The sequence below is a fragment of the Protopterus annectens genome, chromosome 5.part0 (genome assembly GCF_019279795.1).
Source record: "Protopterus annectens isolate FY-2018-M chromosome 5.part0, PAN1.0, whole genome shotgun sequence".
Taxonomy (NCBI): Eukaryota; Metazoa; Chordata; order Ceratodontiformes; family Protopteridae; genus Protopterus; species Protopterus annectens.
This window is the reverse complement of record NC_056735.1, coordinates 1,392,979,553-1,393,005,609: the sequence shown is the minus strand read 5'-3', so window position 1 is coordinate 1,393,005,609 and position 26,057 is coordinate 1,392,979,553. Positions and strand designations below refer to the sequence as shown.

General features: G+C 46.3%; 1 protein-coding gene across 1 annotated transcript in view; it reads right to left on the bottom strand.

Moving 5' to 3' along the window:
• LAMP1 (lysosomal associated membrane protein 1) overlaps positions 1-26,057 on the bottom strand; it is a 1,110,117-nt gene that overhangs the window by 399,903 nt on the left and 684,157 nt on the right. The window contains exon 6 of the mRNA XM_044072009.1: positions 25,144-25,263. Coding sequence (XP_043927944.1) covers positions 25,144-25,263 — 120 coding nt within the window. The remainder of the gene's footprint in view (positions 1-25,143; positions 25,264-26,057) is intronic.

The window sequence follows — 26,057 nt, the reverse complement described above, 5'->3', positions numbered from 1 at the left end:
GAAGGAGGGAGGGAAACCTGTACTGCAGCTGTATTAGCACTCTAACATCTACATTTATAGTAGGTACAAAACTGTACTATGTTCATCGTGCATACAGCTGCAGTAATCACAGATGGGTAGAGTCCCAAAGCTATGCATAGGGTGGTAGGTACTAGGAGGAACTGGGTTGAGCCAGAATGCCCTGCAAAACAGCAGTGGCAAAGCCTGCTCTTGTTCTGGAATATAAGGGCAGGTGGTAGTGTTTTGTGAAGGTATGTACAGAACTCCAAGTGGCTGCCTCCAAAATATCTTTGGTAGGAACACCTCTGAGGAAGGCTGTAGAGGTGGCTGTGGCCCTGGTGGAGTGACATCTGATACCTGTAGGAACAGATTTCCCATGATAGGAACAAAACCGTATGCAGTGGCCAATCCACTTGGAAATGGTCTGTTTTGTAACTGATTTCCCTTGAGCCCCTACAGCATAGGACACAAAAAGTTGCTCTGATTTCCTGAAGGACTTTGTTCTGTCCAGATAACGTAGCTGCCTATGGATGTCTAAAGAGTGCAGCAGCCTTTCCCCTTTGTTTTGAGGATTAGGATAAAGGTAGGTAGGTGTATGGCATGATTTAAGGCTACCCTGGATACCACTTTTGGCATAAAAGATGGGTTGGTACGAAGGGAAACCCTGTCTTGATGGAAGATGAGGAAGGGCTGCACCGCCATGAGGGCCTGTAGTTCAGAAACCCTACGAGCTGAAGTGATGGCCAGAAGGAAAGCGGTTTTCCAGGACAAATATTGCAAATCTGTTGAGGCAGCTGGTTCAAAAGGAGGCAATGTTATTTTTTCTAGTATGTAATTAAGGTCCCAGGCTGGTATTGGTTGCTTCCTTGGAGGTCTTATATTCTTAGCCCCTCTGAGGAACTGTCGTAAGAGTGGGTGAGAAAATAAAGGGGGATCCGTGTTGAATTCTGCAGAAATGGCTGAGGCATGTATTTTTATGGAAGAAAATGAAAGTCCACTGTTCAGCAGCTCAGCAAGATACTGTAATACCTGAAACAAGTTCAGTTTTCTAGGGTCCTGGCCTCTTCTCATTCCAAGAGCAAAACCGCTTCCATTTTGTGGAATAAGCTTTTCTAGCAGATGGTCTTCTGGCCTCCAAAATGACATCCTGCACCTCCTTGGAGAGTAGGGTCTGTTGTGGTGTTAAGGAATTTTCCATGCAGCGAGGTTGAGTTTTCAGCTGACTGTGAAGAGTTTTGTAGCTGTGCTGAGTCACCAGAAGAGGCATTAGAGGCAGGGACCAGGGAGGAGTATGTGTTAGGCTCCTCAGGAGTGGATACCAGTGTTGCCTTGGCCAATCTGGAGCAATCAGTATCATCCTCGGTTTGTCTGTTCTTGCTTTCAAAAGCACCTTGGGCAGGAGAGGCAGAGGTGGGAATGCATAAACTGTCCATGCTGTCCAACTGAATGAAAAGGCGTCCACTCTCCAGGCCTTTGGATGAAAGGTCCTTGAACAAAACTTTTTCAATTGATGGTTCCTTTGGGAGGCAAAAAGATCTATGTCTGGCCTCCCCCACGCTTGGATTATTTCTGTAAACACCTGAGGATGTAACTTCCATTCATGTGGATCTGTCATATTTCTGCTTAGAGTGTCTGCCAGTGTGTTTTCCAGTCCTGGCAAGTACTGTGCTTGAAGTTAGATTTGTTTTTCCAGAGCCAAGTTCCAGAGAGTCATGGCTAGTCTGCATAAGGGGTATGAATGTGTTCCTCCTTGTTTATGTACCACATTACTGTGGTGTTGTCTGTTCTTATCAGTAATTGTCCTGGATGCAGGAAGTCCTTGAAAGCTGTAATTGCATTTATTACTGCTAGCATTTCTTTTTGATTGATGTGAAGGTGCTTTTCCTTTTGGGACCATCTGCCCTGAATGCACCTGTCCTTCATGTGCGCCCCCCAGGCGTAATCTGAGGCGTCTGTGGTTATGACTTGTTTTGCTTGAGGCTTGCAGAATGGAAGGCCTGTGTTTACTTGACATGCTTGGGCCCACCATAGAAATTCCTTTTGCAAACATGGAATTATTGGAATAATTGTTTCCAAACTGTGACTGTGTTGAGACCATAGATTTTTTAGGTACCATTGAAGTTTCCTCATATGCAGCTTTGCACATGGGATTAGAAGAATGCAAGATGCCATGAATCCCAGAGCCTGCAGGATTTTCCTTGCAGTAAGCCTGGTACTTTTTGCTAGTGTTTTGAAGTACTGAGACAGTTGCCCCTGTTTTTCTGGTGTAAGATATGCCATCTGGGTGTTTGTGTCCAAGTTGGCACCCAGGAAGGTTATTTTCTGAGATGGTGTTAGCCTTGATTTCTCTTTGTTGATTGTATATCCCAGAGAAAGCAGTAACCGTGTCACATATGCCAGATGTTCCAGAAGTATGTGCTTGCTGTCCGCTTGGATCAGGCAGTCGTCCAGATAAGGGTAAATTTGTATCCCTTGAAGTCTGCAGTAGACAATCACTGATGCCAGGCACTTTGTGAATACTCTGGGCGCAGTAGATAAGCCAAAGGGCAATGCAGAGAATTGATAGTGGATTGAACCTGCAAGAAATCTGAGGTATCTTCTGCAGCTTTGTCTGATTGGGACATGCAGGTATGCCTCCTTGAGGTCCAATGTTACCAGCCAAAACTCCTTGCCCAGCATGGGAAGAAGTTGCTGTAATGTGAGCATCTTGAATTTTGGTACGAGTAGAAATGTGTTTAGGATGGATAAGTCCAAAATGGGTCTCCAGTCGGTTCCTTTCCTTGGTACCAGAAAAAGTCTTGAATAGAAACCTTGATGGTGCGTAGGTACCTTTTGAATAGCTCTCATGTTTGAGCTTTGAAATTTGCAGTTGTGCCTCTGCCCTTTGATTTTGTGGCAGGTTTGGCATGCCTCTCATTTTTGGAAGAGTGTGAAATTGAAATTTGTAGCCTCTGTTTATAATGTCCAGTATCCATTTGTCTGTTGTGACAATATGCCAATTGCTTGCAAATAATGCTAGTTTCCCTCCCAAAGATGCTGCCAGCTGAGACTTGCTTGGCATGGAAATGAGGGAGTCATTGGGTTTGCTTCCTGTATTGTTGTGCACTGTCTTCACCACCTCTTGGTGCTGGAGTTTGCCATTGTCTGCCTCTATATGATCCTTGTGATTGCCCTCTGCCCCTTGTGCGTCTGTATCTACCTCTTTGGGGCTTGTCAGTGGCTGGAAAGGACCAGTTTGAGGGCCAATTTCTGCTAAAACATGGTGGTTGGTCCTGTAAAAAAAGCTTTGACAGTTTGCATAGATTTGGCTTTTTCTTCCATTTTCCATAGCATCTCCACAGCATTAGTACCAAATAGTACTTCCTTTTGTAAAGGAGCATCAAGAAGTTTAGCTTTCACATGATCAGGCAAATTTTGTTCCCTAAGCCAGGCATGTCTGCGAATGACTGATCCTGTAGCAGCTGCTCTACTGGAAGCCTCTAGGGCATCATAACCACATTGTAAGGTGTGTTTACCCACTTGCTCCGCACTATGCATCATATCCTGTAACTCTTAAATCTGGTTGTTCAGGTTGAGACATTTTGTTCCTTAATTGTGATAACAGGTACTGTTGATATTTAATCATATGAAACTGACAGTTTAAGGCCCTCATGGCTAGGGTGGCCAAGGTATATACCTTTTTACCCCACCTTTCTAAAGATCTGGATTCCCTTTCTGCAGGAAGTGGATTCTTGGCAGTGGAGGCCTTCAATCCCTTGGGGCCTTGTGAAATGGTTTCAGGGTCAGCATTATGGCCTTTGAAGAGAAATTGGTGAGAGCTGGGTACTCTGTAATACCTATCAGGTTTGACTGGCGCAAGAGGCAGAGAATCAGGGTTAAGACAAGCCTCCGAATAGACATCATCCAGTATGTCCAGAACAGGGGGTATAGCCAGAGGTCTGTGTTGAGGTAACCAAAGAAATTCCCCAAGTCTTTTCTTGGAATCTGAAAGTCTTGGCCTTCCCAATGGAAGTGTTCCCTCAAGGTGTGCAAGGTTTCCCCAAAGGAAAAATCCACAGGAGGGGATACCGAAGGAATGGACTGTTCTGCATCCAAATCCTCAAAAGGAGAGTAAGAGTGTTCCTCTGCATCAGAATGTTCTGATAAAATGGATCCCTGATCAGAAGAGGGAGAATCTTCCTCCACTCTGGGTCTCTTGTCAGGAGGGGGATGAGAACCTCTGATAAGAGTAATTAAATCCTCAGCCATTTTTAGCATCTGTTTTTTAGGCATGGGTCCTGAAGATGGGCCCTGTGCAACAGGTCTCGTGGGATGCCTGGCTGCTTTGGATTTAGTAAAGGCCTTAATTGAAAAGGAAGATGAGGGCCTAAATACACCATGGGTAGAGGTGGACCTGTCCACATTAGTAGGCTCTACATTAGCAGGGGCTTCGGTAGTAGTCTGGGAAAGGGGCGAGGACCCAGCAGTCTCGGGTACAGAAGACACCGTCAAAGGAGAGTCGTCGGTAGTCAGGGACTGCAAAAGCGTCTCGCTGAGAACCGGACCACGTGTAGCCTGTTTTGGCATGGTGTCAGCGGGGACCGCGGGCCTCGCGTGTCGGTCATTTTCCTTGCGTTTTTTGGACAAAACGGTAGTCGGAGTATCCGACGACATTTTATAATCAAAAGTTTTACCAAAGTAGTGTTGGGCGAACTCCGCCCGATGCTGAATAGTGCGTTTATTGAAGGTAGCGCAAAAGCGACAGCCCGTGACGTTGTGGTCTGGGCCCAAACAAGGTATGCAAAGGGAATGGAAATCCTTATGCGGTATTTGCTTCCCACAAGAAATACAATTATTAACTTTTTCTGACATCGGTCTGAGGCAAGAAAAGTTTCCCCAACGGGGTACTTAGCTTTAATGAAGACTTCGGTTTCCAATTTTTTTCATAATTCAGGAGCTGGCCGACCGGCACTTGCGAACTGCTTCTGCTTCGGGCACCGCACGGCAAAAGACACTGAAGAACATGGCGTCGGCTGTCTTATATACTCTGGCCTCACTGACGTCAGAAGAGTAAACGACAACCGACGCCGGACCAAGACAATGGAATTCGGCCGACCGAGGGACCGCCTGACGGCTGAAAACCCATCTGTGATTACTGCAGCTGTATGCACTATGAACATCCATTGCTGTGCGCCATTCAGTGGGCACAAAGCCAGAGGTGAGGCTATGATTGAACATAGTACTTAGGTGGGGTGCCAGTTCGTTCTGTAGTTCATGTAGAACGCAGCCTGGGATGTTGTCAGGTCCCATAGATGCTGTGTTCTTGGCTTTGGAGTGTGTATTTTTTTTACCTGTGCAGCCATGATTACAGATCCTTTGTATTCTTCCGGTATAGAGATGGGCCCTTTAGGGGATGAGAGGGGGGTAAAGTTAGCACTAAACCTATCTGCCAGGATGTTGGCAATATCAGTTGGTTCTGTATATTTAGTGCCATTGTGCTGTAACTCCTAGGAGATTTGAGTGTTGCCACTGAGATTCTTGACATAGCTATAGAATGCTTTGTGGTTGCCTTTAGAATCAGTGGCGATTTTGTTTTCGTAACTAGCTCTGGAGGATTTTGAGGGATCTCAGCTTCTTACTGAGGCTGACCATGGAGTTCCTCCAATCATGGGATTTTACTCTTTTGCAACAGTTTTTTTTCTGTTGTAGAGTTTATGACAAGAGACCACCAGATTGGCTTCCTTTTTTTGGAGGACAGCATCTTGGTTCTGTTAGAGATTGCACAATCCATGCACGCGTGTAAGTGCTTATAAAGTGCAACTGTATAGGATTCAGCAGTCACAACTCTATTGTCCATCAGCATGGGTGCCGTGAAGTTTGACAATTCTGTCTTAAGCGTGAAGTTGGCTTTGGAGAAATTTTTTTACAGTGGTTTCCTTAATGGGGGGTGGGGATGGGATGTGGCTGTCTACGGTGATTTGCTTGTGGTCGAATCTGAACAACGAGGAATTGACCTCTGGTGTGGAACACCAGTTGCCCATGTTGGTAATGACCAGGTGTAGGATACTGTTGCCCCTGGTGGGGGTGTGGATAAGTTGATCCAAGGCATTGGAATTTATGAATTCCAGAAAACATTGAGCACAAGGACTTGGTACATGAGTAATTTCCCCAGTTAATGGTGGGGTAGTTGAAATCGCCCATCGTCCATTAATGTCAGATTATGAATTCTCTTCAGGATTTCTTACATCAATGCTCAAGTAAGGATTTTTGAATTGACTGCCTGCAACAAACTCCCAGCTAAGGTAAGCATATCATCTTTATGTACTGTATGCAAGTGTACCCTTAGATGAACAATGTCTAACCTTTTGCTTCCTTTTCATAGGTAGAATATTCCTGGAAGACTACAGACTGGGTGGATGGCTCTTTATCCAGGCAAGAGGTCTTTTTCCACAAATAGCCCAATTAGAATATCCCAGAGCATTTCCCAGACCCAAAAAGGAAGATGGTTATTCCCATGCCACTACTGGACACAGGAACTGCCACAGGCAGCGACACCATAGGAACTCATACCAGTGAAGGTACTGAGAATCAATGAATGGCCTCTATAGCATTCCACACTAGTGGCCAAACACAGAGCCCCTGGTGACTGCATGGACTTGCTTTTTTTCTTTTTAGGTAGAGCAGAAGCACCAACAGGACCAGAGTGAATATCCATGCTAGGACAGGAAAAAATCCTAATTCTGGTACACTGTGCTGGACCCAGAAGGCAAGCTGTCAAAGCATTCACACTAAGCACACATTCACTCCCCCAGTCTCAAAATCAAGGATATCAATTATGTACAAGCAGTAAATAAGATCTTGAACAGTGGTTCCTTTCTCTGCACTGTTGCAAAATAAAACAGATGCTCATGTAATCTGTCAAACTACACAAGCACTACAATTTCTAGAGTTAACACTCTTAAAAACGACCAATATATTCTGTGTGAAAGGGTTCCCTAAAGAGGGCTTCTCTACCAAAATAAATGAAGCTGTAGACCAACTGCAGCTCCTGAGAATCACCTTTGTTGCTTCCTGTGAAGCGGCAAGAAAGTACTGAAGTCACTTCTTTGACTATATGATGGATACTGGCCAATTATCAGCCAGAGTGAATGTAAAGGAGAGAGCCAGAGTTACTGAAGCAGACTGGTTGATGCTTCCTAGGCAGGAAGCAACCTATACAGCCAAAGGCTACTGCACAAGTGGAAACAAAATATCTGTTTCTTTAAAATCCAGAAAGTTTCTCCTGGCTGTATCAGAAGGATAATGCAACTACTGGACTGCAGTAAATTCAACTTACCAGTACATACAAGATCAATACGAGACCTGTCAAGACAGAAGATGACCTGGTCTGCACACCATGCGTAAAGTAAAATTAGAAGTTATGTACCTACCATAACGTTCCATGTTAGTTGTCTTCTCTCGCCTTCTTTCTTGCTGGATGGGTTCGGAGCCGATCCTCGGGTCCATTCGCACTTGCTTTAGCTCGAGAACTCCTTTTACCAGCTCGAGGCAACCCTATATCCCATGATGCAAGGCGGAACTACCTCAGATCTCGTTTGGCAGCTAACTGACCCTGCTAAAGACTATCCTAACATAATTAGGAACCATGGTTCCTAAAAGAAGTCCTCATAACAATGCTCCAGAGGAAGCAATCTAATAGGAACTCTCCAAGATCTGTCAGGCCAGGGGAAGGAGGGAGGGACTTAAGAAAGAAGAGAGAAGACAACTAACATGGAACGTTATGGTAGGTACATAACTTCTAAATGTTAAGTTGTCAATCTCGCCTTCATTCTTGCTGGATGGGACCGTCCTAGCACCTGTATCCCGGTGGCTCAATGGAACAGACTCTGAGAACTGTGGAACCAAAACTGGCCTAATGGGTGGAGGCGAAATCCAACTTGTATTGAGACACAAAGGTATGAGGCGTGGCCCAAGTAGCTGCTGCACAAATAGTGTCAATGGGAAGTCTATCCTGAAAGGCTACAGAAGTGGATAGACTCCTGGTCAATGTGCTTTTGGCTTAGAAGATAGTTGTTTGCCTTAGAGTACACATAGGAAATGGTGGAAGTCAACCATCTAGATAAGGTCACTTTAGAAACTGGAAGACCTAACCTGTTTTCTGCATAGAGACAAACAATTGGTCTGATTTTCTAATTTGTTTAGTCCTATGCAAGTAGTACCTGAGCTGACGATGAACATCCAAAAGTGCAGCTTTTGTTCAGCTCTGTCAGAATAGTTAGGAAAGAAAACTGGTAGATCAATAGATTGGTTAATATTGGTTTGAGATGCAACCTTGGGAAGAAAGGAAGGGTTAGTTCTTAGCGAAACCCTATCCTTATGAAAAACCAGATAAGGTGAACGAATACAGAGGGCCTGAATCTCAGAAACTCTTCTTGCAGAAGTAACAGCCAGTAAAAATATAGTTTTCCACGTCAATAACTTTAAAGAACACGTAGCAGGCGGTTCAAAGGAGGTAGAATTAGGGATGCCAACATTAAGTTTAGATCCCATTGGAGGAGGATGTTTCACAGGCGGTTTAGGAGAAAACTCCTCTTAAAAGGCCTTGCATAACCTATGAGACATGATGTTATTGTCATGCAAGCCAACATGATACTTGGAAATAGCAGCCAGTTGTACTTTGACTGTAGATGACGAGGATCCTGAATGAAAACCGCCAGGAAATCCAAAACAGAATGTACAGGAGCGGTAAAAGGATCAATATTTCTGGCGTTTGCCCAAATTGAAAAACGTCGCCACTTGCTTGCATAAATAGTTCTAGTGGACGACTTTAAAGAAGACACTAAAATGTCTCTGAGTCAGAAATCATTGGTAGCCTGGCTAGGGAAGGAAGTGGAGCAACCAAGCAGTGAGGTTGAGAGAATGAATGGCCCGTGCTGCTGACCCGACTGGTGGATCAAAAGATCCGGAACTGGGTCCAGATGCCAGGGCTGCACCAGAAGATGACGATGTAGAGACGGAAACCAAATTTGTCGAGGCCAATATGGAGCAATGAGGATCAATTTGGCTCTCAAAACGGTGGCTTTCTGAATGACTTGTGGAATCAATGGAAAGGGAGGAAAAGCATAAAGAAGTCCCCGAGGCCAATCCTGGGTTAGAGAGTCTCTCAAGGGTTGGCCTGGAAGGGGAAATAGTGTGAAGTAATCTGGGCACTTGCTGTTTTGAGGGGTAGCAAAAAGATCGCAACAAGGAGTGTCCCACTTCAGAAAAATCTGATCTACTACAGATTGATTGAGAGGCCACTCGTGAGGCATCAGAATAGATCTGCTTAGCCTGTCCGCCAATAGGTTGGACCTGCCGGGGATGTGCGTTGCTATCAAAAACCGCTGAGAAGAGATCGCCCATTGCCAAAGTCTGAGAGCTTCTCGACATAAGGGATAGGACCTGGTTCCGCCCTGTTTGTTGATGTACCAGACCATGGACATGTTGTCCGTCTGTACTGCAATAGTCCCCGTGGGAAGAAAGTCGAGGGCTTGCAACGTTAAAAGCACTGCTCTCATCTCCAGGACATTTATGTGCAGATGGTATTCTATGGGTTGCCACGGCCGGTGGACCATCCTGCCCTGATAATGCCCCCCACCCGATCAGGAGGCATCCGTGGTGACTGTGGCCACTGGAGGAGGGGAACAAAGGTCGGCCCTGATGAAGAAGAGGGAAGATATCCACCATCGATGAGCCCTGCACGACTGTTACCAAGATTTAGGTGTCTCATAGGCAGATTGTGGTACGACCACTCGTGAATAACATCCACTGCAGGAGACGCATGTGGAAGCGAGCCAGTGGAAGAACAATGGCTGCAGCCATTAGGCCTAGAACTTTCAAGACAAACCTGGCTTTGATCTTGTTGCTTAGTAACAGAAGCTGAACAAATTTCTGGATGTCCAGAATCCTTTGATCTGTTAGCCTGGCTAACATTTTGACGTGTATTTAACTCTCGCCTATAAAGGTGATAGATTGGCAAGGCAGCAGAGGATTTTAAATTTACGAAATTCCCAGTTTCTTGCAAAGCTGTAGGGTGTAGTCTCTGGACGAAGAAGCTGATGCTTGGTGCTGGCGGAGAGGAGCCAGTCGTCCAAATAAGGAAACACCTGGAATCCTCGACGTCTCAGGTGAGCTGTGACCACTGCCATGCATTTGGTGAACACACTGGGGGCTGAAGTGAGGCCAAAGGGCAGTGCTCTGAATTGGTAATGACTGGCTCCCAGCCGAAAGCGGAGAAACCTTCTGGGCGTCTGTGAATCTTTATGTGATAGTACGCATCCTGAAGGTCTATAGAGCACATCCAGTTGTCCTTGCCCAGAAAGGGCAGAATGGATTACAGCGTGACCATCCGGAATCTTGCCTTCTTGACAGACTTGTTTAGTCTGCTTAGGTCTAGTGTCGGTCTCCAATCTCCCATCCTTTGGGGACCAAAAGAATCTTGAGTAGAAGCCGGATCCTACTTGGTCTGCCGGCACTGTCTGGATAGCTCTTTTCCAGGAGTTTGAAACCTCCTGTCTTGCCAAATCCCTTTGACCGGGTGAGATGTCTGGAAGGGATTGTAGAGGCAGGAAACCTTTCAAGGGGATTTTGTAACCCTCGGATATGATCGACTGTACCCACTTCTCTTGGGATAGGGATTGCTAGGCTACTGGGTACAGTGAAATTCTTCCCGACTGCCTCCAAGGGTGGACAGTCGGGCAACACCAGGGATGCTGAAAGGGCTTCTCAGGAAGAGACTCCCTGTTGCCCTGGTTCTGAGGACCCCCTGCCTCTAGGGGCGTCTATTATTGTTACCCCTCTGCCTCTGGGGCAAACTGACCACGTGTGTCCGTGTAGCTCCTTGGGCTTTTCGGAACCACATCTTCCCCCCCTTCTGACCCTTGGGATAAGGTCTAGGAGTGGAAAACTGGACTCCAACGGCAGAAAGAGTTTTACCGTCCTGCTCACATCTGGTCAAAGTATCCTTCACCTGAGGTCCGAACAAAGCCGAACCGTCAAAGGGGGTGTTGGTGAAGGACGCCTTAAAGGGGTCCGCAAAATTACAGCCGCATCCAGGCTTGGCGTCTAAGAGCAACACCTGTGCCTGCGGCCCTGCTCGCTCCATCGGCCGCATAAGATATGAGCCACATGGAGGAGTTAGATATGGAATTCAGGATAGCAAGCTGCGAGGCAATCTTTTCCTGAGCCCCAGCAGCAGAAGGATCCTGGACTACTTCTCCCAGTTCCTTGAGAATATCTCGTTGAAGCCTGGTGAAGTGACAAAGGTAATTCAGCGAGCATAGCAAAGGTCGCTGAAGAAAACATCCGCTTTCCATACTTGTCCATGGTCCTAGAATCCTTATTAGGAGGATGGACAGGTACTGAAGGATCCGCCAGTTCCTTCTTAGTGGCCGCTACCACCATAGCATCCACGGAGACACCTTTGGACAGAAACTGTTTATCCGAAGGGGCGTGATGAACTTGGATGGTCTCCTGGGGACAGGTTCCACAGAATCTGGAGGCCACGCCTTCCGAGCCACTACCTGCATGAGTGGGTCGAAGGCGGAGACACCCAGGAGGTGGAGGGTCGGGATCCAAAGCCTCCAGGTATACCGACTCATCCTCGGAGGGTCAATGGAGGGCCAATTCCCCCTCTGTTTGAGGAGCTCAAGGATGTCTGAAAAGGAGACATCCTCGGAGGGGACCGGGAACCCTCCGACTCATCTAAGTCGGTATCAGATGTAGTAGACTCAGGGAGTCTCGTGTTTCCTCTTACGTCCTCTTCCGAGGGGGTTCCCTTGCAGGGTCAGGAGAAACCTCGGAAGAGGAGGAAATTCCCAGTGGGGAAACCTGGGGCGATGGATCCCTGGGCCTGAGAGCAAGAGGCTGGCAAGAGGCATCTGCAGGCACTGATGAGGGAGGAGCTAGAGGGATAGACCATTGACCAGGCTCAGAGGCCAGGACACTCCTCATCACCTCAAAGGCTCCTCTCCCGGGAGACGGAACACACCTGCTCAAGAAACAGGAATGGTCGGCCAAGGAGAGAGAAGGCTCAGAGGCCGATGTTGGCGCCGAGCTTACCAAAGCCGAGCCCGAGGGAGAGCAGGGTCGGACAAGGGTCCGATGCCACTAGCCCCCTCGGAGCCGACAGTGGAAACCCGACGACCGGATCCCTCCAAGGAAGGTCTCAAGGAGGAGATCGGAGCCGAAGACGGAGCCGAAGGATGTATCGGCTCGGCATCGAAACAGTCGCTGTCCCAAGAAGCTCCGGCCCGAACTCTGGTGTGGAGTCGGAGGAGGAATCTCAAGAATCGGGCTATAGCCAAGTCTGTTGAGGCGGGCTATGGAGCATTTGGGCCAGTGCCTGAGACTTCAACAGCCTGCTTACCACCCTCTCCAAATCGTGGTCAGACAGCCTGGAAGATCTCTAAGATCGGCTCCGATGGCTCCGCTCCGACAAAGAGGAGATCCCGGAGCCGAATGGATACTCATAGTAGAGGGGACCGAGATCTCTTACGGGTCGAAGCCATCGGGGCCGAAGCCCCTAGAACTCCAGATGGAGCCGAGGATTTCGCTCGATGCTTGATACAGCGTCGGCTCCAGCGAGCCGACAAGGCCACAGTACTCAGGGTATCGGAGCCGGCACGAACCCACTACTCGAAGTATCGACTCCAGCTGGAGCCGATCGGCTCCAGCGGGCCACCGGAGGAGGCTTGGACACAGTAGCCTGAACCTTCGGTGGCTTAAGAGGTTTTCCTGACCCTGACCTCGGAGGATTAATTTGTTCCTCCTTTCCTGCAGGACTCTCTGGCTAAAAGCATGACACAACGCACAGGAGTCCTGCAGGTGCAAAGGCCCCAGGCAATAAACACAAGTGTGACCGTCTGTCAGACATATTTTCTGACAGCACTGGTCACACTTCTTGAAGCCTGAGACCTTGCCTTCTTTTGACATCCTAGAAGGGAGAAACACAAACAGTCCCAACAAACACACCAATTAATCCCTTACACAGACACACAGGAAGGGAATAACTTGGGGAACTAGGCCTGACTAAAAACTTTAAACTGAAATTTTTATAAAAAGTTTAAAAGGAAGGGAATAGGGTGGGCTGTAACTAAGTACAGACTAAACTAACACTAACAGTGAAAAATAAACCCCTAACTATACTTTTTCTTATTTTACCAAGAAAAAACTTACCTCAGCTGGCAAAGGAGACCTCTTTCGCTAAGCGGCAAACGAGATCTGAGGTAGTTCCGCCTTGCATCATGGGATATAGGGTTGCCTCGAGCTGGTAAAAGGAGTTCTCGAGCTAAAGCAGTGCCGGTCGGGCCGAGGATCGGCTCCGAACCCATCCAGCAAGAATGAAGGCGAGATTGACAACTTAACATCATGCCTCTATGTAACTAAAGCAGCTCTCCTCAACCTCACTGATTAAGCCTAAATGGCACATCAGCTTAGTCTATCAGAAAAAGGTTGGCAATCCTTGTTCTATTACTTTATGAGCAGGTCATTCAAGGCAGGTAAAAATGGAATTAACACCAATTGTCTACGGCATCTACCATTCATCAGATAAGTGATGTATTGGAGGAGGGTCAAAGATTTCAGCCTTTTAGCAAGGTGCTCAAGCCATCTCTTAGCTCTTCAGAAACTGTTCTGGTCGACTTCTGGGAAAGAAATACAACTCTTACAGATGGCCATGATCCAGTCACTACAAATTAGAGGAGGTTTGTTTCTGGCTACAGCTGCATTTATCAGAAAACTACACATTAATCAGACAAGGTAGATAAACATTTCACTTCAAATTTTAACAAAACAAATGCAAAACTGAAAACAAGTAAAGAAAATTGTCACTATTTCTACAATAGTCAAGCCATACACAACAAAAAGGAGCTGAAGGGGTGGGGGTCCAGTTGTCTTTCAGGATGCTCTTCAAAAGCCAAGAGTGATCATCTAACACTGCACTGGACGGAGAAAACCATTAAAAAATTACAGTTGTGTACACTTACCATAAATGTAGATGTTACGAGTGTGTTCACTGTTGCAGTCATCACACTTGGGTTATCTGCCTGCAAGTGGCCCTCAGTCGGGGCAAATACCAGAGACTTGGTATTTCTGCATCGGTTGCTGTGTCTTCAGGACTGACGTCAGGAGTATAAAAAAAGGCAGCTGACGCCATTACATCAGTTTTTCTTGCCCCAAATGTTAGGAGCCCCCCAAAAAAGGAGCTACGTTATGGTGGGGAAAAAAACCCCACCACCAGTAAAAAGTAAATACCAATAGCCCTGTAAGGGGGAGTAAGAGATAGAGAAGGGGGGTGAAGGGGGCTGGAGGGTGGGGTGGGAAGCCAGGATTGCAACAGTGAATACCCTCGAACATCTACATTTATGGTAAGTGTACACAACTGTACTACATTCTTCATGTTTCACTGTTGTAGTCATCACACGGGTTGATTCCCAAAGCTGAAAAATGGGCGGAGGCAGTCAAGAAGAGTTGGGACTGGCTAGTATGCCCTCCGGGACTGCTGTCGTGAAACCCGCCCTGGATTTGGAAAAGATAGGCAGGTGGTAATGCTTGGTGAAGGTGTGAACAGAACTCCAGGTAGCAGCTTCCAAAATGTCCCTGGTAGGGACTCCCCTGAGGAATTTTGTAGAGGTTGAAGTTGCCCTAGTGGAATGCATTCTGACCCCCAGAGGGGGTAGTTTCCTATCGCATTTGTAACCGAAATGGATACGGTGTGCTATCCATTTGGAGATGGTTTGTTTTGATATGGCCTTACCCTCTGCCCCTGGTGCAAAGCTGACCAGTAACTGGTCAGATTTCCTGAAGGGCTTAGTCCTATCAAGGTAGAATCTGAGCTGTCTTGTGCACGTCTAAAGGAGTGCACAGTCCTTTCCCCTTTGTTTTGAGGATTAGGGAAAAAGGTTGGCAAATGGGACAAATTGGTTGAGAGCCACTATGGACACCACTTTAGGTATAAAAGTAGGGTTAACACTCAGGGAGACCCTGTCGGCATGAAAAATAATGAAGGGCTCCACAGCCATAAGTACTTATAGCTCAGACACTCTAGCTGAAGTGATGGCCAGAAGCAAGGCTGTTTTCCAAGAGAGAAATTTTAACTCTGCTGATACTGCAGGCTCAAAGGGGGCAGCGTGAGCTTTTCTAGCACAAAGTTAAGGTCCCAAGCAGGGGTGGGAGCTCTCCTTGGTGGCCTTAAGTTGTTAGCCCCTCTCAGGAACTGTTTGATGAGAGGGCGAGAGAAGAGAGGTGACTCAGTGCTGTAATGAGCGGAGATGGCAGAGGCATACATCTTAATGGAATAGAAGGATAGGCCTCTGTGGAGTGGGTCTGCTAAGTAATCCAGGATGAGATGCAAGGAGGGAATTGCTGTGTCCACTCCTTTATAGTGAAATTCAGGAACAAAATCTTTTCCACTTAGCATAGAATTTCCCTGCACTGGGTCTTCTGGCTTCAAGAATGACGTCCAGCACCTGCTTGCTTAGGCTGGCCACTGGAGGAGAATTCAAGGAATAAGCCAGGCTGCAAGGTTCAGTGTTTGCAGTTGTGGATGCAAGATCTGTCCCTCCTGCTGAGTGAGGAGGGCTGGGATCTGGGGTAGGTGCCATGGTGGCACAGGTGACACTGCGCAGTATTGAGTACCAGTGCTGGCGTGGCCAGTCTGGGGCAATCAGGATTGCCCTTGGCCTCTCCTGTCTTATCTTGAGTAATACTCTTGTAAGAGGAGACAGAGGGGGAAATGCATAGATCGAGAGTTTACCCACTAGGATAGGGCATCCACTTTCCAGGCCCCGTCTTGAGGTGTCCTGGTGCAGAATTTGCTGAGCTGGTCATTGTAGAGGGAGACAAGTAAGTCCATCATTGGGGTCCTCCATTTCTGGGTTAGAAGACTGAATGTGTTGGGGTCTAAATACCACTCGTGTGGGTCTAGGAGAATTCTACTCAAGTCATCTGCCAGAGAGTTTTGATTGCCTGGCAGGAATTGAGCTTGCAGATGAATATGCATGGCCAAAGCAGTGTTCCACAGGGTCATGGCTAGCCTGCAGAGTGGGTTCCCGCCTGCTTGTTGATGTACCACATCACTGTGGTGGTGTCAGTTTTTATTAGCAGGGATCCTGGTGAGAGTAGGGATCTGAAAGCTGTCAGAGCATGCTGAACAGCTAGCATCTCTTTTTGGTTGATGTGCAGATGGATTTTGGCTTGGACTCCAGTGTCCCTAAATGCACCTGTCGCCCAAATGTGCCCCCCCAAGGCATGGTCTCAGGAGTCTGTGGTTAGGGTCTTGGCAGCATGGGGTTGTGTAAAGGGAAGTCCCTTGTTGTGGATTCATGCTGCTGCCCACCAAAGAAACTCTGTCCTTAGACAAAGTATGATGGTTTCCAGGTCCTGAGAATGTTGGCACCAAAGAAAGTACCACTGAAGTTTCCTCACATGTAATCTGGCATATGGAATTAATAGAATTAAAGAGGCCATGAACCCTAGAGCCTGCAGGATTTTCCTTGTGGATAGCTGGGTTCTGGTGGCCATTTGAGAGAAGTAGGCTGTTAGGCTTGTTTTTCTGGAGTAAAGAATGCCATCTGGGATGCTGTGTCCAAGCTTGCTCCCAGGAATACAATCTTTTGACTGGGGACTAGCTTTGATTTCATTTCGTTGATTGTGTACCCCAGGGTGGTTTGAAGGTCCTTTACAAATGTCAGGTGCTGTAACAGCTTTTCCTGTCTGCCTGAATCAGTCAATCGTCCAAGTAAGGGTATATCTGAATTTTTCTCTGTCTGCAATAGGCAATGGCTGGAACCAGGCATTTTGTGAACACTCTGGGAGCAGTGGATAAGCCAAAGGGAAGTGCAAGAACTGAAGATGCAAAGATCCTGCCCTGAAACATAGATATTTCCTGCACGAGTCCCTGACAGGGATGTGCAGATATTCTTCCTTTAGGTCTAGGGTGGCTAACCAGGCATCTTTGGACACCATAGGGAGAAGATGCTGAAGGGTGAGCATTCTGAATTTTAGTACCACCAGGAAGGTGCTTAGAATGGAAAGATCTAAGACTGGGCACCATATGCCTTCTTTTCTGGGAAGCAGGAAAATCCTAGAATAAAACTCTTGACCCATCTGTTCTGCAGGAACAGGCTGAATTGCCCTTTTAAGAGCAGGGATTGAACTTGGTTTTGTGCCTCTGCCCACTGGTTTGGAGGAAGGTCTGGGAAACTTTTTGGAGTTGGCAGCATGTGGAAAAAAAATTGGTGAGCAAGTTTTCCTACTAGGGGCACGAGCAATTGGGCAGAGGTGAGGAGTGAAGTTGAGAAGTCATTGTGAATTCTTTCCGTAAGGGGGTGGCTTAGCACTTCCTGTTTTAGAAGTGGAGGTACTCCATTGCTTAGATCTCTGCATACCCTGAGACTAATCTGGGGGGGGGGGTCTGTTTCCCCTGGGTCTAGTTTGAGATTGCCTTGAAGGGGCTGGAAAGGACCAATGTTTTGAAGGGCTATGCCTGCTGAACCTTGGAGGCTGCACTTGCAAAACATCTGACTGTCTGCATGAACGGCCTTTTCTTCCATCTTTTTTATAACCTCTTCTGCTTTGGTGCCAAACAGATTGCCCTTGTTCAAAGGAGCGTCCAGTAATTTGGATTTGACATGGTCTGGCAAGGTCTGCTCCTTAAGCCAAGCATGCCTTCTAAGTACAGAACATGTGACTGCTTTCTGCACAGTCAGGAAAGGTAGATAATTTTTGCTTAATAAGTTCCATAGTATGTTGCTGGTATTTGAGCATGTGGAACTGGCAATTCAATGCCCTAATAGCTGGAGTTGCAGAGGTGTATACTTTTTACCCCATCTATCTAAAGCTCAGGAATCCCTATCAGAAGGGGTGGGATTCTTAGCTGTAGTTGCTTTTATGCCTTTAGGCCCTTGGGAGATGACCTAGCAGTAGGATTTTTGAAAAGAAATTTGAGAGAGTCAGGGACTCTGTAGTACCTGTCTGTTCCCGGCAGGGGGTAAAGTATCAGGAGTTAAACAGGATTTGATAAAGATATCTACAACATCCAGAACAGGAGGGATAGCTAAGGGTCTGTGGTGCGGCAAATCTAGAAATTCCCCAGAGTCTCTTTTTGGACTGAGGATAATCCTGGCATTCCCAATGGAAATGCTCTCTCAAAGTACATAGGGTTTCACCAAAAGAAAAATCCTCTGGGAAGCAGAAGGAATGGATTCCTCTGTATCTGAATCCTCAAGCAGATAAAGGCATGTCTTCATATTCAGAAAACTCAGAGTTGTCGGACTCTTGGTCAGTTAAAGCTGTGGGGGACAGGTCTTTCTCTTAGGGGGGAAGGCTGGCTTCCCCTAATCAGCATGATCAGGTCTTCTGCCATTTTAAGCATTTGAGATTGTGGCAAAGGAGGTGTTTGGGTAGTCTGCTTTTTAGGCGTAGCTCGTACTTTTGGCCTTAGAAAAGTACAGTTTTGTACCTACCATAAATGTAGATGTCCGAACTGGATAGCATCTGCAGTCATAACAACTGGGTTGTCCTGTCGTCAGGCAGCCCTTCAGTCGGCCGGATTCCAAAGTCCGGGTCCGGCTTCGGCTGATGTCGCACTTCACCCGTCATCTCTGTTGGTCTTCGGGTATATAAGCATCAGCCGACGCCATTTTCCTCAGTGTTTCTTGCCCCAGATGCCAGTAGCCCTCTTGAAGGCTAAAATTTGGATAGATGCCAATGTTTCCAAAAAGATAGAGGTAAACACAAAAATAAGCATGTATGTACATATATACAAACAAATACACCATAAAAGACTCCCCACCAGCTAGCTATTAGGAGGGTAAACACCCTAGGAGTACCACAGAGGGGAAGGAGGGAGGGTAATCCTGACTGCAGATGCTATCCAGTTCGGACATCTACATTTATGGTAGGTACAAAACTGTACTATGTCCTTCATGGATGCATCTGCAGTCATAACAACTGGGTAGAATACCACAGCCAACTATGGGAGGAGGATAAAAGTAGATTATGGTGTGTTTAGGATCCCTTGCAGTACAGCAGTGGCAAACCCTGCTCGGGATCTGGAATATAGAGGCAAATTATAATGCTTGGCAAATGTATGCACGGAGGTCCAAGTAGCCTCAATAATGTCTTTGGTTGCCACTCCTCGTAAGAAGGCTGTGGTAGTGGCTGTTGCCCTTGTAGAGTGAGGTCTTATGTTCTGTGGAATTGATTTTCCATGGAAGGAGTAACAGAATAGTATGCAATTTCCTATCCATTTGGAGATTGTCTGTTTGGAAATAGCTTTTCCTTCCCTTCCTGTTGCATAGGCTATAAAAAGTTGGTCAGTCTTTCTGCTATTTTTGTTCTGTCCAAGTAGCGTAGCTGTCTATGTACATCCAAGGTATGCAGTATTCTTTCCCTCTGTTTTGTGGGTTGGGAAGAAGGTAGGTAGGTGGATTGCCTGGTTTAAAGACACTCTGGATACCACCTTAGGCATAAATGTAGGATTAGTCCTCATGGACACTATCTTGGTGGAAGATTAGGAAGGGTTGCACTGCCATTAAGGCCTGTAGTTCTGAAACCCTCCTTGCTGAAGTAATTGCCAGTAGGAAAGCAGTTTTCCATGACAGGTGTTGTAGGTCTGCTGTTGCTGCTGGTTCAAAGGGTGAGAGTGTCAACTTTTCCAGCACAAAGTTTAAGTCCCAAGCTGGTAATGGTGGTTTCCTTGGAGGTTTTACATTCTTGATTCCTCTGAGGAACTGCCTGAGCAAAGGGTGAAAAACAGGTGGATCAAAGCTGTATTCTGCTGAAATAGCTGATGCATGTATCTTGATGGAGGAGTAGGACGGGCCTGAATGAAGAAGTTCGGCCAGATACTCCAGAATGTTAGGCATATCTATGTTTGACACATCTTTTCCTCTTTCCGTACTCCAGATGACAAACCTTTTCCATTTTCCAGCATAGTTCCTTCTTGTTGAAGGTCTGCGTGCTTCAAGAATAATGTCTTTAACTCTTTGGGAAAGTTCTGGATTAGCTGCTGCTATGTGATGTTCCATGCAGTCAGTTGTAACGTTTTTAGGTTTGGATGTATGATGGTGTAGTTGTTCTGAGTTATCAAAGGCATCAGGGGTATTGGCCACATTGTTCCGAGACAAGCTCCTCAGCAGTGGGTACCAGTGTTGTCTTGGCCAGTTTGGAGCTATCAGGATTATCCTTGGACGTTCTTCCTTGATTTTTAGTAGTACTTTGTGTATCAAGGGAAGAGGTGGGAATGCATATGCTGTTAGGCCTTTCCAGCTGAAGGAGAGCGAATCCACTTTCCATGCTAGTGGGTGGAATGTCCTTGTGCAGAATTTTTTGAGCTGGTGATTGAGAGGTGATGCGAATAGATCTGAGGCATTCCCCATTTCTTTGAGATGGTCTTGAAGATGTCCGGGTGCAGCTTCCATTCGTGGGCATCCGATGTGGTTCTGCTTAATATGTCTGCTAGAGTATTTTCTTTTCCTGGTACAAATATTGCCTGTAACTGGATGTTGTAGCTGAGTGCCAGGGTCCACAGCTCCAAAGTCATTCTGCATAGGGGGTATGAATGAGTGCCTCCCTGTTTGTTGATGTACCACATGACTGTGGTGTTGTCTGTCCTTATCAACTGGCCCTCGGAGAAATGGTTTGAACTTTTGGATTGCCAGTTTTACTGCCAGCATTTCTTTTAGGTTGATGTGCAGGTGAAGTTGATCCTGTGTCCACAATCCTTGCACGCATTTGTCCAGCATGTGGGCCCATCCTAGGTCTGAAGCGTCTGTTGTGATGGTCTGGGTTGCTTGACATCTGAAAGGGTAGGCCTGGGTTTGACTGGCATGCCTGAGCCCACCATAGAAACTCCTGTTTTAAGCATGGAATTAGTGGGATTTCTGTTTCTAGGCTGTGTCTGTGTTGGGACCATAAATTCTTTAGGTACCACTGTAGTTTTCTCATATGTAGTCTGGCAAATGGGACCAAGATTATGCATGATGCCATGAAGCCCAAGGCCTGCAGTACTTTTCTTGCTGTTAACTTGTTCAGTTTTGTTAGTGCCAAGAAGTAAAGAGGAGTTCTTTTGTTTTTCTGTAGTCAGGAATGCCATTTGTTTTACTGTGTCCAATTCCGCGCCCAAGAATGTCCTTGTTTGGGATGGTATCAGCCTTGACTTTTGTAAATTGACTGTGTATCCCAGTGCTTGTAGCAAGTAAATGACCCTTTGTAAATCCGTTGTCAGCTTGCTTTTGTTGTCCCCTTGTAGCAGGCAGTCGTCCAGGTATGGGTAAATTTGAATTCCCTGTAGTCTGCAATGGGCGATTACTGATGCCAGGCATTTTGTGAATACTCTGGGCGCAGTAGCGAATTAATAGTGCTCTGATCCTGCAAGAAATCTGAGGTATCTTCTGCAGATTGGTCGAATGGGGACGTGCAGGAATGCCTCCTTGAGATCTATAGTTACCAGCCAAGACTCCTTGCCCAGCATGGGAAGAAGTTGCTGTAGGGTCAGCATTTTGAATTTTGGGACAATGATGTATGTATTTAAGGTGGACAGGTCGAGAATTGGTCTCCAACTTTTTTCCTTTCTTGGAACTAGGAATAGTCTGGAGTAGAACCCCTTTCCTTGCTCTGCTGTTGGCACTCTTTCCACAGCTCTCATGTTTGCTAACTCCATTATCTGTTGTAGTGCCTCTGTTTTTTCATTTGGAGGTAGATTTGGCATTCCTCTTTTGACTGGTAAAGTGTGGAAGTGAAACCGGTAACCTTGATCTATGGTTTGTAAAATCCACTTGTCTTTTGTTATGTAGTGCCAGTTCTTTGAAAATAAGGTTAACTTTCCGCCTAGAGGAGCTGCTATTTGTTCCCTGGTAGGCGGATTTAGGGTTAAGTCACTGTGGTTGTGCTGATGTAGTGGCAGTGGTTGTGTCTGTACCTCTGTTGTTACCTTGCCACTGTAGTCCTCTGTAGGCACCTCCTCTGGATTGGTTTCTGCCTCTGGAACGTCTATTCCTGCCCCTTTGAAATTTTGTGGAGTCAGGAAAGGACCAATTTTTGGCAGGCCAGTTCCTGCTAAACCTTGGGTTTGAACCTGCAAGAAATCTTTAACCGTTTGAACAGATTTTGCCTTTTCTTCCATTTTCTTCATAACCTGCTGGGCAGGTGTACCAAACAAACTTGTCTTATCCATAGGAGCATCTAGCAACTTAGCTTTAACATGATCCGTAAAGCTTGCTCCTTTAGCCATGCATGCCTTCTTATCACTGTGCCAGTCATGGCTGATCTAAATGAAGCCTCCAGTGCATCATAGCCACATTTTAAGGAATGGTTGCTAACCTGTTGTATGTTATTTACCATTTCTAATACATATTTCTTATCAAGAGATTCATCAGTGGTTAGTTTTTTAGTTAACTGATCAAGCATAAACTCTTGGTATTGTATCATGTGGAACTGACAGTTTAAAGCTCTAGCTGAGAGAGTAGCTGAAGTGTAGACCTTTTTACCCCATCTGTCTAATGACCTTGCTTCCCTTTCAGAAGGAATAGGGTTTTAGCTATGGTCGCTGCCTTCGGACCCTGGGATATAGTTTCGGGGTCTGCAAGTGGGGCCTTGTAAAGGTGGTGATGAGTATCTGGCACCCTGTAAAATATGTCTGGTTTGGCAGGGGCTGGGGGTAAAGAATCTGGAGCGGAGCAGACATCATTGAAAGCATCATCCACCACAGAGAGAACAGGAGGTATAGCTAAGGGCCTGTGCTGTGGGAGGTGCAGAACGGTCCTAAGTCTTTTTCTGGAGTCTGAAAAATCCTGTTGCTGCCATTGGAACTGCTCTCATGGCATGTAAGGTTTCCCCAAAGGAGAATTCTTCTGGTGGGGAAGCAGCTGGAATGGATTCTTCAGCATCAGAATCTTCAAAATTGGAGAAAGGAGCCTCTGGCTGGTCAGTTATGTCTGATTCATCAGCAGAATCATCAGAGGACACTGGCTCAGGGGCTCTGCCCTAGGTCTCTTCTCTGGGGGCTGAGAGGCCCTGTCTGGGTGAGATTGAGATCCTCTAATTAATGAAATTAAATCTTCTGCCAAAGTAAGCATTTGAGAACTAGAAGAGGGCCTGGTTGTGGGGGGTTTAACAGGCACTGTTTTAGTAGTCTTGGCTGCTTTAGCCCTGGCGAAGGCCTTAATGGACATGGCTGCTGGAGGCCTAGCAGCACCACGTGCTGGGGTAGAGACATCCAAGGGAATGGTGTCTGATAAGTCAGTCAGTGGCAACCACCGTAGTGGATAAAATTTCTGAGGCCGATTCAAGAGTGGTAGCAGGGGCCTCAGTTGTAGAGATAGGTTCAGCTGTACTTTGATCAGTTTTCTCGGTTTCGCCGAAACCGAGACACTCGCGTTTGCTTAACCATGGTTTCGGCGAAACCGCGGACCGCATGAGTGTCGGTCTTTATCTTTGCGTTTTGGCAGATTGGGAAGTCGGAGGATCCGACGGCATAATGTCACGCAAAATCAGAACCGAAAAACTGTTCTGCAAACTCCGACCGACGCCTAAGCGTTAGTCGGTTGAAAGAAGCACAGGCGAACAGGCTGCTCACGTGGGCTGGGCCTAAACAAGGCAGACAATAAGAGTGGATATCTTTATGAGGTATTTGTTTCCCACAGGTTAAACAATTAACTTTTTCTGACATCGGCTGAGGCAAGAAAGAGTCCTAACGGGTACTTAGCTTTAGAAGTCTTCAAGTAGTATTCGGTAGAAGTAATCTCTGGATCCGACCGACCGGCACTGCGAACAGCTTCTGCTTGGGCGCCGCGGCAAGAAAGACTGAGGAAAATGGCGTCGGCTGATGCTTATATACCCGAAGACCAACAGAGATGACGTCGGGTGAAGTGCGACATCAGCCGAAGCCGGACCCGGACTTTGGAATCCGGCCGACTGAAGGGCTGCCTGACGACAGGACAACCCAGTTGTTATGACTGCAGATGCATCCATGAAGGACATCTGGGTAGTTTTAGACAAAACTGAAGATGCGAAAGTAGTCTGTCGAGTATTGGTAATGCAAAGAACTTCTTCAGAAACCGGTGCCTGCACAGTGGCTCCAGACCCATCCAAGGTAGAGACATCTACAGGTTCCGTAGTAGAGTCTCGCGGCATACCGGACTCCGAACAGGTCTCAATAGTGGCCTGTGAATCTGGCAAAGTGGGCATCAGGGGCTGTGAAAGTGCCTCAGAGTACCGGCGAATTGGCGACTAGCTTAATAGAAGTGTCGTTGGCAGTGTTGAGCCTGTGCAGTCTGTCTTTATCCTTGCATTTTTTCAGATCGGTAGACGGATGGCTTACCGAAGCCATTTCGGAATACAGAGATCGAAAGCCAAGTATTTTGCGACAATAAGGGCCTGACGATGAATAGTTCGGGCATTGAACAAAGCACAAAACAGACAGCGAGGTACGTCGTGGTCTGGGCCTAAACAGGTGACGCAGTAAGAATGGAAATCTTAGTGTGGTATTTGCTTTCCACAGGCGAGACAATTGTTAATTTTCTGACATCAGTTAGAGCAAGAAAAAAGGATCCCCAATGGGGTACTTAGCTTTAGAAGACTTCAGGATGATTCAATTTAGAAATGAAAACTCGGGTAGCGGCCAACCGGCACTCATGCGAACTTGCTTCCACTTTGGGCTCCTCAGCAAGTAAGACTTATGTAATGGCGTCGGCTGCCTGTTTTTATACCCCTGACTACCTGACATCAGTCCTGAAGCGACAACAACTGAAGCAGAAATACTAAGTCTCTGGTATTCGGGCCGACTGAGGGTTACCTGCAGACAGATAACCCAAGTGTGATGATTGCAACAGTGAAACACGAACACCACCTGAGAAGTGCACTTAGTAAAAACTGTCATCCTAAAGTGCCATGGTATACATTCAAAGTAAAATTTAGTAAGGGAATCTCTCCCCTTAGCTCTCAAAAATTGTTCATCACATTCTGTTAAACACCCCACACTATCAAAAGCCAATAGAAAACATTCAAGTTTTGTGATCTACTAGTCACACCTAGGACTTGTATAGAATGCAGTATCCAACACAGAAGTGAAACATGACAGATGCATTTCTAGATTCCTTGCTATTTCACTTACTTTAAACTTACCATGGAGAAAAACAGCCACAAAGAAGTTCGCTCACTTTTCAGAGAAAGACCTACTGAAGTACTTTCACAAAACCCTGATGCAGTGGCATTGGAGTCTATGTTAATGATTTCTACTCCAGTCTAGAAAACAATGAAAAAAAAAGTTACTCAAAATATGCAGTCCAAACTTGTAAACAGCGATGCAGATCAGTTACTGTATATGAATATTTTTTTGCAGAAATTGTCAACATTACGGCCATCAGAATCTACCCATTGAGATAATTTCCACTAGTTCTACAAGGTTAATTTACTCACTGTAGTCTGCCTTGTCAGACAATTTCTTTCCAAATGGTGGGAACCAGAAGCATTTCCAATTTCTCCACAGACAGCTGTGAAAATTTCAATCAATTTCAATTCAGTCTAACAGAGGAAAAAAGGCTTCTGAAAACTGAGCAGCATAATGCTCACATTCAAGTAAAACATTAATGTTACAGCCACAGGATGCCTCTCTACTTGGCAAAAAATACCTGCATAACTGCAGAGACTTATTTCATTCACACTTCGGAAGTGTGAGCTAGCAAAATATGCCTTAAATGTCATGCTTCCATTTAGCACAAAAACTCAACAGAAACAAGTTCAAAGCATCTTACAGGAACTTAACAGGTGCTTCAAGTGCTCACACCAACTTCTTAAAAAAACATGGCAAAATGGCAGCACACTTTCCCTTTTTGGAAAGCAATATAAAAACGTAAGTTATTGATAAAAATTGTAAGTTGTTGTGTTTTTCAGCTTTTCCCGGTTATGGGTCGCCACAGCGGAACTCCGGTCCGCTAATGATTGGCAGTAGATTTTTACGTGCAGAGTTGCCGACCCCGACGCACAACCTTCAACGAAGGTACGCCCATTCACGCATGTCTCCACACAGAAGACGCTCT